General features: G+C 36.9%; 1 protein-coding gene and 1 long non-coding RNA gene across 2 annotated transcripts; one reads left to right on the forward strand and one right to left on the reverse strand.

Moving 5' to 3' along the window:
• The first annotated feature begins 2,340 nt into the window (after nt 1–2,340).
• On the forward strand, nt 2,341–4,825 carry LOC148912159 (uncharacterized). Its single transcript, XR_016119409.1, has 2 exons — nt 2,341–2,378; nt 4,440–4,825. It is a non-coding gene; the product is annotated as an uncharacterized LOC148912159 (long non-coding RNA).
• Nucleotides 3,901–13,907, reverse strand: LOC148912160 (uncharacterized). Its single transcript, XM_089028127.1, has 9 exons — nt 13,717–13,907; nt 11,574–11,803; nt 10,750–10,839; nt 10,290–10,445; nt 9,433–9,467; nt 8,766–8,940; nt 8,276–8,379; nt 6,495–6,590; nt 3,901–4,690 (listed from the first exon to the last, which is right to left on the reverse strand). The coding sequence occupies exons 1-9, from the start codon at nt 13,859–13,861 to the stop codon at nt 4,540–4,542; spliced, it is 1,182 nt and encodes a 393-aa protein (XP_088884253.1). The 5' UTR covers nt 13,862–13,907; the 3' UTR covers nt 3,901–4,539.
• Nucleotides 13,908–14,366: the final 459 nt, after the last annotated feature.

Below are 14,366 nucleotides of genomic sequence, written 5' to 3' on the forward strand. Positions count from 1 at the left end.
ATGGGACCAAGGGTAGGGTACGACAATAGCTCTGTCAAGGGCTAAAGTTAATACGATCACGACCTTGTCTCAAAGGCTTTTGCGTGACCGTAAAATACCAAATAGATGTTGTAGGAATTCTCGCTTATCTTAGCCGAAGAGGAAAAAGAGGAAAAAAGGACAGAAATTAAAGACGGACATAAGGAATAAAAAAAACAGTCGTAAAAGAATCTTTCCGAGGAATCTCGCAAAAAGATCTACCAGGAGGCAAAAAAGAAGAGCTTCAAAGAAAGCTGCTCAGTAAACATCTGCTTTGAAAAAAACAAGACAGGATTTCATTTGCATATCGAACGACAGTCCAGAAAATATGCGTAATTATTAAGTATTTCACAATTTTTATTTTCGTCAAGTCCATTTTTCTTTCCAAGATCTTTGGATATCATCATACATTACCTGCAGTATGATTTCCAAATTCACGACAAAAAACCTGAGAGGCAACTCACAACAACCTAAGTTGATTATTACTCTATTAGACAAGGTGTGAAATCTAGGAGGAAAAATGTGCATTGACTAATAAGACAAATCAGCCTCGAGCAGATATTCCTTGAACTGCCTCAAACTCGTCATTCCCTTCAGACATATGATGAAAAATTCTCATTGAAGAGAAGAATAATATAGGCCCCTTTTTCGTGAATCTCCACAGCTTTACCAAGTATCTTTATGCTTTCGAGGCACTCATTGGGCTCCCCTTCTTAGGTCGTTCTCGATTCCATCATAGCTCGTAAAAAGACTCTGGTCTTTCGCCTCATGCAAACTTTTTCCTACGTCTTTCAGGCGATCCTTGTTGATCTTGGGGAACGAGGAAAGATCCCAGCAGGTTGGATATTTTTCTCTCAATTGTGAACCAAGCGTCTTCATTGCTGGCACCTTGTGACCCGGATAATTTTGAGAGATAAACGAAAGACCCAAAGGATTCTAGGTCCATGACTTAGCTGCTCCAACCTATGCCTTATTCATATGTGATCAATAATGTCGTATTACGCTTAATTAACGTTTATTTTGCATGACCTTATTTGGCGAATTATTACGCGTAATATTTACGCAATAGAAAACTTTTTCCGTGTTTACATAGCCTTGATAGGCACACGAGGGGAGGTTGGGAGAATTCGAGACAGTTATGCAAACCCGACTAGTAGGGTTTGCATTTAACTGTCGAGAAGTGCTCCCAACCCCCCAGTGTTGCTATCAGGCTATGTAATACAGAGAAAAAAGTTTTCTATTGCTTTTATAAATAAATACTCAGGGAAACACATACCACTTGCAAGAAACTAAATCTTTATTTGAATTTATTCTCATATCAAAATAAAATTTCTCCTACATCTCGAACTTTGATCGTTAGCCAATCAATTTCGTGTAATAAACGCCAAGGAGGCAAATGTGAAGCGAGAAGAATCGCTAGCTATTTTCAACATTTATCATTCTAAAACTTTAAACAATACAAGAAATGTCCAAAGATTGAATATAAACTCTTAATAAAAGATTTCAGAATTGATTATCTTTACGAAAGTTGATCAAAAGTATAGATAACTGAGTGTCACTGTGACTGGAATTCTCGGTTGAAAAAAGAAACGTGGTTTGCTCAATTTGACAGCCAGAAAACATGGCAGCGAAGTTGATTGTTTCGTCTCACCTCGTGAAGATATTTATTTTTGTGGAGCTGAAGAGCTATCGCTGGAAAAAGTTTGAAGCTTCTGACTGTTTCCTTGACATACTTGTATTCCTTATCGGGTGGTGCATTTAAATCATGAGAAAGCACGTCGCTGAACAACCGAAGCTGTTCTGTCCTGACGAAGGACGTGTGTTGTAGCTCCTGAGGGAATTCTTATCTTTCGCGGTGACCAACGAGAGGATTGGTCATGATATTAACGATCAGAAAGACCTGCATTGAGACCATAGGTTTATGCCTGAGGGCCCTGACACAAGTCAAAATTTGGAACTTCGTCTTCAAATACATTTTTGGGGAGTTTTTTTTTCTCGAAAGAAACTGTAAATTTTTGAACTTATACTGGGAAAAAACAAGAAAGTGGTGACGTCAAAACTGTGTTTACATACCCTCATGCAAACATGGCTATCAACCAATCAAAGCGTGCGTACTATTTAAGTTTATTTTATAAAAATTCATCGTTATGAATTACGCTTCATATAAATACACGTAATATGTTATTGTCGCCTCGGAAATCCATCCTAACAGGGGGTGGCTGGGGTCTATTTCATAAAATATTTCGTAAATTACGTCAGGGTATAAGGAATATCCTTATCCAGCCGACAAAACATCCACTCGGCTTTTTGTCATATCAGAAAACCTCGGGAATAGACTTACCGGTAATTTAAGACAAAAGGTAGGGAATAGCTTTGTAATATTTCCCTAGCTTTAATTTTTCAATGTCTTCCGTAGACTTTGCGGGGTTGGCTCTTCTAAGTGGTCTATGATTTTCTTCTTTATTACTTCGTTGTCTAAATATACCGGTCGATAAACCTTGGATATGACTCATCCAGTCCCTAAATATTTTATTCTCTTATAAGGTGTTTTCTTACGACCTCCATTGGCGTAATACTGCTCTCTGGTAGCGTTTGGTACGGCATTACGAATATTCTTACCACACTCGTACACTGTGCTGACGTGTCGTCTTCTATTTGCATTTTTTTACCACAACAAAATATACTTATTTGGTTAGTGGGTTTAAACTTGGGTTTCAAGCACTTTACACAGAAGTCCATAAACAAACTCTTTACATTCGTGCATCGTATATCCAACAATATTTTAACATTCGCGCTACCAAAATACCCTGCGCACGGGTAATTCCCGCGGGGGACGCGTGTTTTCGGAGGGGCCTTTGACGCCTGTAATACCCGCGAAAATCGGAGCTTAGCGTTTTGGATTTCGCGAGTCCCCCTTACTGCTGCTTGCTCACACCTTGAGTCTCAAATGACAAATTTTTTAATATTTGATACCAACATGTCAATTAGATGATGAGAGATAACAACACACCAAACAAACTCATATCAGCCATAGAAAAACCTGGTAGTACTTCTGATTTTCTACAAGATGTCATCTGAACTCAATGTGACTTCCCTGTGCTATGAAAAACCTCATTCTCTACTTTCACATCCCCATAATACTTTGCATCTTGGGGGGGGGGGGGGGGGGGGGGGGGTAACCAGAGGGTAAAAACCCACTTATTTTGCTGAAGGCTGATCAGACAATGTTGACAATACCTTGTTTGGTATCCAAAAACAAAGCGAAGAAGTAAAAAACAGAAGAAGATAGAAGCTTGAAGACATTTAAGGTAAATTTTAAAAATTTTTTGTAAGTCAATAGATTTTCTGTAAGACCAAAACTCTTGATGATCTGTACACGCAAAAATAACTTGGAATAAACTGATAATCAGAATTGTACAGATAAAAGTAGGTATAGTATAAATTCAAAAGAAACCTTTCAATTTGGGACAGTTTTTTGATTGGTTACCCCCCAAAGACGCAAGGCATTATGGGGATGTGAAAGTAGAGAATAAGGAGTATAGCTTAAGAACCCCTATGAAGCCTTAAGCAACTTTTTTAATTGTTGCAGTTTTGAAAGAGGCTTGTATTTGAACATGTACTAGGAGAATGTTAGGATTACATCTACCGTAAATACATGGCTTTCACTAGGAGTATAGATGGAATCAAAGAGAGTGTTGTAGCTTCTAATTAGGAGCTTTGCACTCATCCTTTACTAGGGGGTTTAATCTCTTAGGGTGTTAAATGCGAATTTTGAAAATCAGCATTTTCTGGTATCTCTTAAGGTGTCGGAAAAGGAGAGAGCCTGCATCGATATGGCTTATCCTAGGTGCTTTTATATAAAATTTAATATTATTTGTTGTGGTATCTCTTAGGGGTTAAAAATCATTCAGCCACGCCCTTTTTTAAAGACTTCTGGTATCTTTTAGGGGTCTTTTTGAAAATTTCCGACGAGCATCCCCAGTACTTTTTTCCCGGAGTACCCCCCAAGGTGCAGCTCCCAAAATTATATGACGTTGTACACCCTCTACTCCCCTCACAGGGACCAGAGCTTATTAAGGTAATCGCTGATCAGTCACCAGTCATCATCACAGGCCAAATTAGTTTTAGCTTAGCTATACCTCATTGCTGGTTAAAAGTTGCTGGTCAAAATGACAGGCAAAGCAAAGATTTGACTGTAGAAGTCCCAGTTCTGGACTTACATTGTGTAGTTCCAAAAATCATCCATACCCACCCCACAGAGGAATTTGGAATTTCCAAAGAGTAGGGGGGTCAGAGAAAGAACAAAAATTACAAAGTTTGTATGGAAGAAAATTGGAATTTCCGGGGGGTAGGGGGGTATCTTAAAAAAATTCCTCCGTGAGGGGGATGAGGATAATTTTTGGAACTACACATTGTCACAGGTTCAGTCAAGAATCAAACCTGCAACCCCAGGCATGAACTACATAGAGATAAAATGCTGTCACAAGAGTATTCAACCTGTACAGCCAAGGCACAGCAGAACTACTTACAGATAGTTTGATGTTCTTCATCTTCGGACAGAGACCATTCAATGACTTCTGCATCTTTTTGATGGTCATTCCATCGTCTTTTCAAAGGGCTCCGCTTCATGGGACTTTTGTTCTTGGTGCTTTCCTTGGCAGGGGATTGTTTCCTTTAGATGAAAGAAATAAATTTATGATAATGATTTATGATAATCAATGGTCACTAGACCAATGACAGAGAGCCAAACCCTTATAGAGCATATGCAGTAAAACCATGAAATAAAAACAAAGTTGATACTGACAAATATTACTATCTAGTGAGTAATAGTTGCTATCACTCAACCAGAACATTCATCATACAAAGACAAATACACAAGAGACCATTTGTGTCATTGTTTAATGTCTGAATAATGTTCTGGTTGAGTCAAATAGCACTATTAGCATTTAGTATTTTTACACAAGTGAATGTAATAAATCTGGCGCGCTCATTGGTCACAATTTACGCCTTATGCTGCTATGTACACCTACAGGTGAACATAACAGGCACGCGCATACGCATTGTTTGTTGATCTGTGCCGCTTGCAGAGATAAATAAAAATGGAAAAAATCCTCTCTCTCCGTTATTTATTACATTCACTTATGTTAAAAATACTAAGAAAATTATTCACCTCAGGCTCAGTGAATATCAGGGTATATTTATCTCGCGTCTCGGTAAATATTTCCTGATATTCACTTCCCCTTCGGCAAATATTGTTGAATATTAGATTTTAAATTCTCAACATGACTAGGTAGCCTGGCATTTTCACTGTTTTTAAAAATGAGGCTTAATTTTGTTCCAATTCAACTTAGCTATATTTAGATATAACTAGCTAAAAACTAGTGTGAGCTGCGTCAGTGTTTCTAATGAAACAGTAATGATAAAAAGGTAAATTATACACCGTTAAAAGATGAAAGAACTTACAGACGTTTCGGATGCTAGTCCTTCGTCAGAGTAAGATACGAAGGACTAGCGTCCGAAACGTCAGTAAGTTTTTACATCTTTTCACAGTGTTAAATTTACCCTTTTATCATTAATGTTTCATTCGGACACTAGTCCTTCGTCAGAGTTTTTTCATCTTTTCACGGTGTATAATTTACCTTTTTATCATTAGCTATATTTAGCTTACTTTTGGTTCAAACCAAACAAGTGCACGCAAGTTTCTAATTTTTTAATGAAATATGACATCATAAATTGCATACAAATAATGACGTCATCTCATATAGTACCCCCTCATAAAACGATCCATTTCACAAATTGGTTTCATGTATGAGCTTAAAACATAAGAAAAACTTCTAAATTTTTTTAATTCATCCTTTCTTTATCAACCATGGCTGGTGAATAGGTAAGACCCCCTTATCACAGGAAAAAAAACCGGATTCCCAAATCCGAAATTTGTTGGGAATTTCCTTGAATTCCCAACGAATTCCCATCCAATTCCCAGAGAGAACAAAAGTGGGAACGTGGCACTGATTCACAATGTTAGTTTGTTGGGAATTTTGTTTTTCTATTGGGTATTAGAAGGAAATTCCCAACAATAAATCCCAACGTTGGTGTTCGAATTGCCCTATAACACTATGACGTCACATCAAAACAATCTATTGTTTTAACGCTAAGAATCATGGTCACCAGAGGAAGCAAAATAGCAGCAAAACGAATTAAATCACAATAAAAAATGGTTAATTAGACGGGGAAAGGTGATGACAGATAAATGTTGTACTAAACATCCTGAACGAAAGAAAATTTCACCTAAATTCCTATCATTCTTGCCCATGTGAACAAACTGTGACGTCATAATGTTATAGGTCAATTGGGAATTCAAGGAAATTCCCAACAATTCTCAATTTGGGATTTTTGGGGGGGGGGGGGGGGTTTCCGTGTATACAAATCTGACAGTACTCTCAAAAGTGCTGCTATGCAGGCTATAAAGACAATACCTAATATTTTCATTATCATCAGTAACATCATCATCATCTTCATCGTCGCTGCCTTCATTGGCAGCAGATCTTTGGTTTCTTTTCTTTACGAACTCACTGAAAGACAAGAATCATGAGTGTGGAGCATGTCGTACAGAAACATAAAATTACCCCATGGAAGACTGGACATCATCTACCCATACACCACTTTCATAAATGGCCGACACTAATTAACATATCATCAATTAATTCATCATTTTGGCAAAAATTAGCTATCCAATAATTGATATTAGTATAGGAAATCACAAGATCTTGAGTACAATTAGGAAATTAATAGGCACGAGTAATGTTTTGAAAGTTCTTGTAATTGCACCTTTCAAAGCATTAGGAGTGTCTATTAAAGTGCTACTATGACGAAAATCGCTCAAACTTGGATTCAGCTGAAACTAAATAAGAATACTCTTTAAAGGTCCAACAATCACTGTATGAAGTGTTTTCTCGATATTCAGGACGAAAGTATGATATTTTTACGATTATTTTTTGGAGTCTGTGACATCATACACTCAACATCGAACATCGCTCCATACATTTCTTTGTAGTTTATGATCAAAATATCAGTAGTAAAGGGAGAAAGAAATACCCAAACACCCAAAAATATAAATTATAGTCACAAGTAATGTGAAATAAGCACATTAGCCACCCTTTGGGCTTCATAGGAATAAAATAAATTAAGGATTTATATACAAAGAAATATATGTAGCAATGTTTGATGTTGAGTGTATGACGTCACAGACTCCAAAAAATAATCGTAAAAATATCATACTTTCGTACTGAATATCGAGAAAACACTTCATACAGTGATTATTGGACCTTTAAAGAGTATTTTTAGGAAGTTTCAGCTGAATCCAAGTTTGAGCGATTTTCATCGTAGTAGCACTTTAATTTCCAAATTGTACAAGAAGATCGTGCGATTTTTTGTTTATAGTTCACTCAACAAAATTTCAGTAAAAAATGCGAAGCGACGCCATTCATCTTTGTCTATTTGGCGGCCGATTTTCAGTCCATCGCGCAACTGAAATGCATAAAAAAAGATTAGTCCTTACGGCTTTAAAATTTTATTTATGTGTTTTTTAAGTACAGAATGATAGAAAATAATTGTTTTGACATTGTTTTGGCCATGTTGCCATAGCGACTTAATTCCGTACTCCTACAGAGTACAATTAATGCTACAATTGTACTCCTCTCGACCAATCAGAGTCAAGTAATTTGTTGAGTGTACTATAAGTGTTAATAATGCATCATTAAAGTTTGAAAGAAAAAGATCAAATCCTTAGGAAGTTATAAGAAGCTAAAACAATAAGAAAACACCCCTCGGAGAAAAATTACACATAAATGTCAACATTTAAATTTTGCCATAACTTCGTTCGCATTTTGCTCAGAACTTCCAAACTTTCCAAAAATGTTTAATTCTAATACTTCCTTCATGTAGCAGGTCTAAAATTCTTAAATATATTTCCTTTTTGATAAATGGTTTGTGGCCTTTTTCTTTTGACCGGTGTTTCTAATGAAACAGTAATGATAAAAAGGTAAATTATACACCGTGAAAAGATGAAAAATTTACTGTTGTTTCGGACGCTAGTCCTTCGTCGGAGTAAAAGACTAGTGTCCGAAACATCAGTAAGTTTTTTCATCTTTTCGCTGTGTATAATTTACCTTTTTATCATTACTGTATATATTTATAATAATATTCATAATTTATAATTATACAAATATTAATCCAGAACAAACACAAGTCATCTTACTTGAGCTGCTTAGATGATTTGGTCAGCTTAATAATTATTTGTCTGGATTTCATGATCTCCTCGTCGACATCAGAAGATAGTGACCTATCATGATCCATTGCACTCTGTTTCAAACAATCAAAAGACGTTTATCATCAATGTTACTTACAGTGCGATGTGCCCAACCATGGTCACCTAACTTATTTTTTTACTAGTCAGCCAATCAGACTGAATAAACCCTTTTCGAGTTCCAAATTACCGCTGTGTTCCTTGATTACAGACTCATTTACTCAGGCTAAGCCTCGAATCAGTGTCTAATTACTCGCAAATACCAACGGTAAAGCAAAGAATGCACAAGTTCAACAATACGAAAATTTTGAAACTTGACGGAATTTGACCGGAAAACGTGAATATTCTACACAAAATCGAGGCTTAGCCCGAGTAAATGAGTGCGTAATCAAGAAACACAGCGGTAATTTGGAACTGGAAAAGGGTCTATTGTAGCTTTTACCTTCCTGTTTTCACTTGCACTGTCTGTAGTAGTTTCTTTTTTGTTCTTTAGTTTCTTTTTAAATGCTTTTATATCTGGGTGAGTTTCATTAATGATAGATTGCCAGGATGCCTCACAATCTTCATTCTTAAAGACACTACAGTCATGATATGCTTTGAGGAAAAACCCAGGGATTCTAAACAGGAAAAAACAAGAGGAAATGCTATAACTATTTCATCATTATCATTACCATCACCATCATTATTCTTCATCCTTATCCATAATCACCATCTTTCATCATTGCCATCATCTTTCATCACCATCATCATCATTCATCAACTTATCAACATCATCATTCATAATTATGTATAATCCTTAATTACTATATTTCTTCTCAAATCATATTACTATCATCATCATCATCATCATCACCATCATCGCCATCATCATATCGTCACCATCATCATCACCATCATTATCACAATCATCATCACCACCTTCAACATCATCCTCACCATCATCACAATCATCATCACCATTATAATCATCATCATCATCACAATCACTCTCACCATCATCACCATCATTATATATATTCTTTTTATCATTTTATTGTAATCATTATCATCTTATATTCATAATTATATCATAAATTTGCTAAAAAGAGAGACATATACTGCAGCTATACCTTCCATCGTCCACTTTACTCAATTCACCTTTAAACTAAACAGAAAAAAAGGGAGACAATGAAAAAACGAATGAATGGGTTGATAGATGGATGAGTGAGTGAATAGATGGGTTGTCGAAAGGGTGGACTCATGGAGAATAGATTAAAATACTGGTATATAGAAGAATGAATGAATATATATATAAAACATACATAGTGCTCATTTTTAGGAGCATTCATTTTCTTAAGAATTGGGCTGGTGGAATTTATATTGTCGTATGACCCTTACAGCCCTGTGTGCTTTAATAAAACCTTTAGAAAATGTCATGTGATGGGGGTCGGACAGGTTGACGTGAGCAGGCCAGAAAAACCCTTCCTGGCCTTCTCATTTATGCTCTCTGTATTTACCAATTTTAGTAGGATTTTTCAACAAAAATTGGGTTATATGGTGGCTTCGTTTGGTTCGCACAGCATGACCTTGAGTCAAATATTTTCCCATGTGGCCCTCCCACTCAGTCAATAAGTACATATTATCATATGACACGTATCTGCCCGGGCGTGCGCTTTTAGAAGAACCTATGGGAAAATGGCCTGAGCAGGGCCGTACGGCTTTGAGCGAGCAGGGCCGTATGAATCCGTACGGCCCTGCTTGAGTCCTGGGACCATATTGACATAATTTATAACTTTTAAAATTTCTTTTTTATTTAGGGTCATATGATAAAATGCTTATTGACTGAGTAAGGTCGGGCCGTATGGGAAAATATTTGGCTCTCGGTCATTTGCGCTTAATCCGTACAGCATCACCTCGAGCCAAATATTTTCCCTAATGGCCCTCCCACTCAGTCAATAAGTACATATTCTAACCTACTTTTCCTTACCTTTTCAAGAAGAGGTATGTCATATTTTTCCCACAGAGGAGTGAGAAAATCACAAACATTTCTCAGAAATTTCTCATAAGAGAATCGAAGCAAAATTTTTTGTTTCAAGGTTTCATTTTCAGAATCAAGAAGCTCTTGAATCTCATCTTGATATTCCTATATCAGAAGTAAAATAAATGTAAACGATATCTTTTCAGTGGCAACTCCGAATAGAATATGAAACCATGGGCTTCCTGTGTTACAAGATACACAGGGAACCCAAACAAGTCCCCACATTGAGTCTTTTATGTAGCTCAGTGGTTAGAGCATCTGACTTCCCTCCCGAAGGTCATGGGTTCAATTCCTATCAAGGACTCTGATTTTTTTTTTAAACTTTAACTTTTAGCTAGTGACAAATGATAAATTATTCTATGAGTCCCCACATTGTTACACAAAATAGAGGTTCACGGATCTAGCTTACTTCATCGGCTTCAGTTGTTTCGGGGTACAGCTGTAGGAAAATCTTCCTTGCTCTGCTTAGTTTGCCAGCTCTGTATGATGATACGATGAGCTAAAAAATCAAGATACGATAGGAATCACTAGGGGAGTGGAAAACATCAGCCCGGCGAGATTTGCCGGCTGATCACATTTGAGTACAATTCACGTTTGTAGTGTTCATTTCAAAATTTAATGAAACCCCTGGCTGTAGTTACTGTTGTTTTTAGAATGAAGCTATGAACTGATTAGTAGGCCCTTGCTCTCCAGTATATTTCACTCATGGGAATCAAAATGTTCATTCATTTGCTCTCAGTGAATTAATCAGCACGTCATTGCTTAGCTGCAAAGGGCCTATAACCAATTATTAGTATGAATATGATAATTTATTTGGTATCCATCGGAGAAGGGAGGGATGTAGTAATCACAGATTAGCTTACAATGCACGATTATCTCAAACAATGTAAATATCACCAGGGCTTGAAATAGAAATTTTTTTCAGCCTGCCAAAGTAAAGGAGCAGGGTAAAAGGAGGTCATTCCAGTAAATTTTGCATGTCATTTTATTATTCATCTGGCAGTGCATCGTTATTTTTGCCTGCCAAACCTGAAATTTGGCCTGTCATTTGGCCATTGGCAGGCCGCTATTTCGAGCCCTGTATCACGCATCACCACATGTATGAATTAGTCTTAATAAATGACAGTGCGAAGAAAATGTCTTCCTAGTCTAGCCCTGACTCATCACTACACTGGCCACAGTTTTTTAAGCCATTGGCTGTTGAATGCTATCCCTGTCAAAAAAATCTCTTACCTGTAATTTCATCATATTCCTAAAATGAGATTGCTCCGATGCCGAGAAGGGATACATCTTCAACACATCCTCTGCATGTGACAGACAGTTTGGATGTAGATCCTTATATTTAACATTGCCGTCATCTGTAAGGACTCTGGCCTCAGACAAACCACATATGAATCTTGTGCAGTTTAACTTATTCTTGAGTTCTTCATCAAATATATTATTTTCCTTGCATATATAAACATCTGTGGATTTGAAGCATAAAATAAATTTATATTCTCATAAAATCAACATGCATATCAATTATTTTAAAATAATATTTCCAATAGAGTGGGGTTTATAGGAGTTTGAAACATATGATACTGATTTACAATTAAAACACAAATATTATAATGTGTAGTTCCAGAAATTATCCTTACCCCCCTCACAGAGGATTTTTAAAGACCCCACCCCCTACCCTCAGAAATTCCAATTTCCTTCCATACAAACTCTATAATTTTTGTTCTTTCTCTGATCCCCCCACTCTTTGGAAATTCCAAAAAAATTCCTGTGTGGGGTGAGTATGGATAATTTCTGAAACTACACAAAATATAACATGCTATAACACTGAAATGGCTTTCAATGAGTATGATTATCATATGGAAAACCTATGGTACTGACTGACAGTACGTACGACATGCTGTTACATGTACATTGAAATGGCTTCCCATAAGAATGGATATTATATGAGTTGGTAACATATGGTAATGCCTTACAGCATGTACACATTACAGCATGCCGTAACATCAAAGTGGTTATCATATGAGTGAGAAATGTACGCTAATGACTTATAACAAGTACCTGGTATGACATGCTGTAACATTGAAATGGCTTCCTATAAGAATGGTTTTCGTATGAGTGGGAAGCATACAGTAATGACTTATAGCATGTACATGGTATGACATGTTGTAACATTGAAATGGCTTCCCATAAGAATGGTTTTCGTATGAGTGGGAAATGTACGGTAATGATTTACAGCATGCACATGGTACAACATGTTGTAACATTAAAATAGCTTCCTATAAGAATGACATGTTGTAACATTGAAATAGCTTCCTATAAGAATGGCTTTCGTATGAGTGGGAAACATACAGTAATGACTTACAGCATGTACATGGTACGACATGTTGTAACATTGAAATGGCTTCCCATAAGATTGGTTAACGAAATGTATGGCACTGACTTACAGCACATGCAGTCGGTTTGACAAGCCATGACATTCCTTTGTCTCCCAGTAATTCAGCCAATCACAATGTGTAAGTTAAGTTCGTGGTAAGATTTGCTACATGTAGATTGTCTTCCACTTAAACAAGTTCCACGCTAATTCTTGAGAGAGCAAGAACAATGTTGTGTGCACTAAAAAACTGACCTTTTTTACAAGGGTAGCACTTACCGCCATTTGCATTGCTACGCGCCCACCCCAGACAAAGAATGACGTGTAATAGACTGCCGTCATTCACATGCATTTGGATCTGCCCGGATAGGCCCAGTGAGTGTGGCTCATAATACTTGTACACAATCGACAAGTTTTGGCGCCTATTGAATCACACAAGCGTGTAAAACATGCCAATGTGTTTGATTGACAGCAGTCTATTGCAAAGTGCACATCACGATTTTTGTTTGGGGTGGCCACGCAGCAATGCAAATGGTGGTAATAGCGAGAAGCTAACAAACCTGTGGCCCTCATTCAGTGATCGAATAGGAATTTAGGAGTTGATTTTTTTCTGCATAAAGTTGATATATTAGATTACTTTTATCTGAACCATTTCTTAACTTTTCTGTGCTAAAAAATGCATGCCTGTAGAACGATATGCTTGATAAACACTTCAATAGATAACTGGTGGTATGTGAAAGGAAAATCGATTTTTTTGCAAGGAAATTTTTTCGTATTGTTTTGCTCTGCAACAAGGCTACGTACCATGAAAACCATCTAATTTTAACCTCCAATGTAATGAGCATCCACGATTTTGTTAAAAGCGACAAGAACAGTAGGTTAAACAACGAAAACCAAATCAAATCGTTGGTCTGTCAACACAACGCTTCCCAACGCTTTGAATTTGGCGCTAAAAACATTCCCCATTTACTAAAACAAACTGAAATTTTGTCTATATTTTCTAACCTTTAAGGATTTTTAACAAGCCTTTGGTCATCTGTGAACTTCTCTTGAACTCATTCCATAGTTTATAAGAGCAGTAGTCTAGTATTAGCTCTGATTTTAGACTCTCCAAGACATCGACTTCAGATGATGAACCCTCTTCCGCCATTTTGAAACCTTCCCTGGCTGGGACGAGAGGGACTGGGAACTATGGTAGCAGTTAGCATCGCGGGCTTGAACTATCTTCAGGCGTTATATTCCATTCATTCTTTCTTTAATTCATTCATTCATTTATATTCCTTTTCATCTAGATTCGCTGGACGCTTCTCATAGATAAACCCCTTTCATTAAGATTAGAAGAGATAACTAGCTAAACACCAGTGTGAGCTGCGTCGGTGTTTCTAATGAAACAGTAATGATAAAAGGGTAAATTATACACTGTGAAAAGATGAAAAAACTTAACGACGTTTCGGACGCTAGTCCTTCGTCGGAGTAGAATACGAAGGACTAGCGTCCGAAACGTCAGTAAGTTTTTACATCTTTTCAAGGTGTTAAATTTACCTTTTTATCATTAATGTTTCATTAAGATTAGAATAGGACTTTGTCATCGACTTCAACTACCAAACTTCCTTGCACACTTTCCCTTGTTCAGTTAATTAGCACCAACTGTCATA

This window comes from Actinia tenebrosa, unplaced genomic scaffold, assembly GCF_029948245.1.
Source record: "Actinia tenebrosa isolate PJP-AT-01 unplaced genomic scaffold, QUT_ActTen_1.0 PGA_scaffold12__29_contigs__length_12842862, whole genome shotgun sequence".
Taxonomy (NCBI): Eukaryota; Metazoa; Cnidaria; class Anthozoa; order Actiniaria; family Actiniidae; genus Actinia; species Actinia tenebrosa.

Coding starts and splice junctions, on each gene's coding strand:
- LOC148912160 (XM_089028127.1), bottom strand. CDS start 13,861: ATGGCGGAAGAGGGTTCATCATCTGAAGTCGATGTCTTGGAGAGTCTA. Junction 10,446..10,749: donor AAACAACTGAAGCCGATGAA/GTAAGCTAGATC, acceptor CTTCTGATATAG/GAATATCAAGATGAGATTCA. Junction 6,591..8,275: donor AAATCATCTAAGCAGCTCAA/GTAAGATGACTT, acceptor CTTGTCTTTCAG/TGAGTTCGTAAAGAAAAGAA.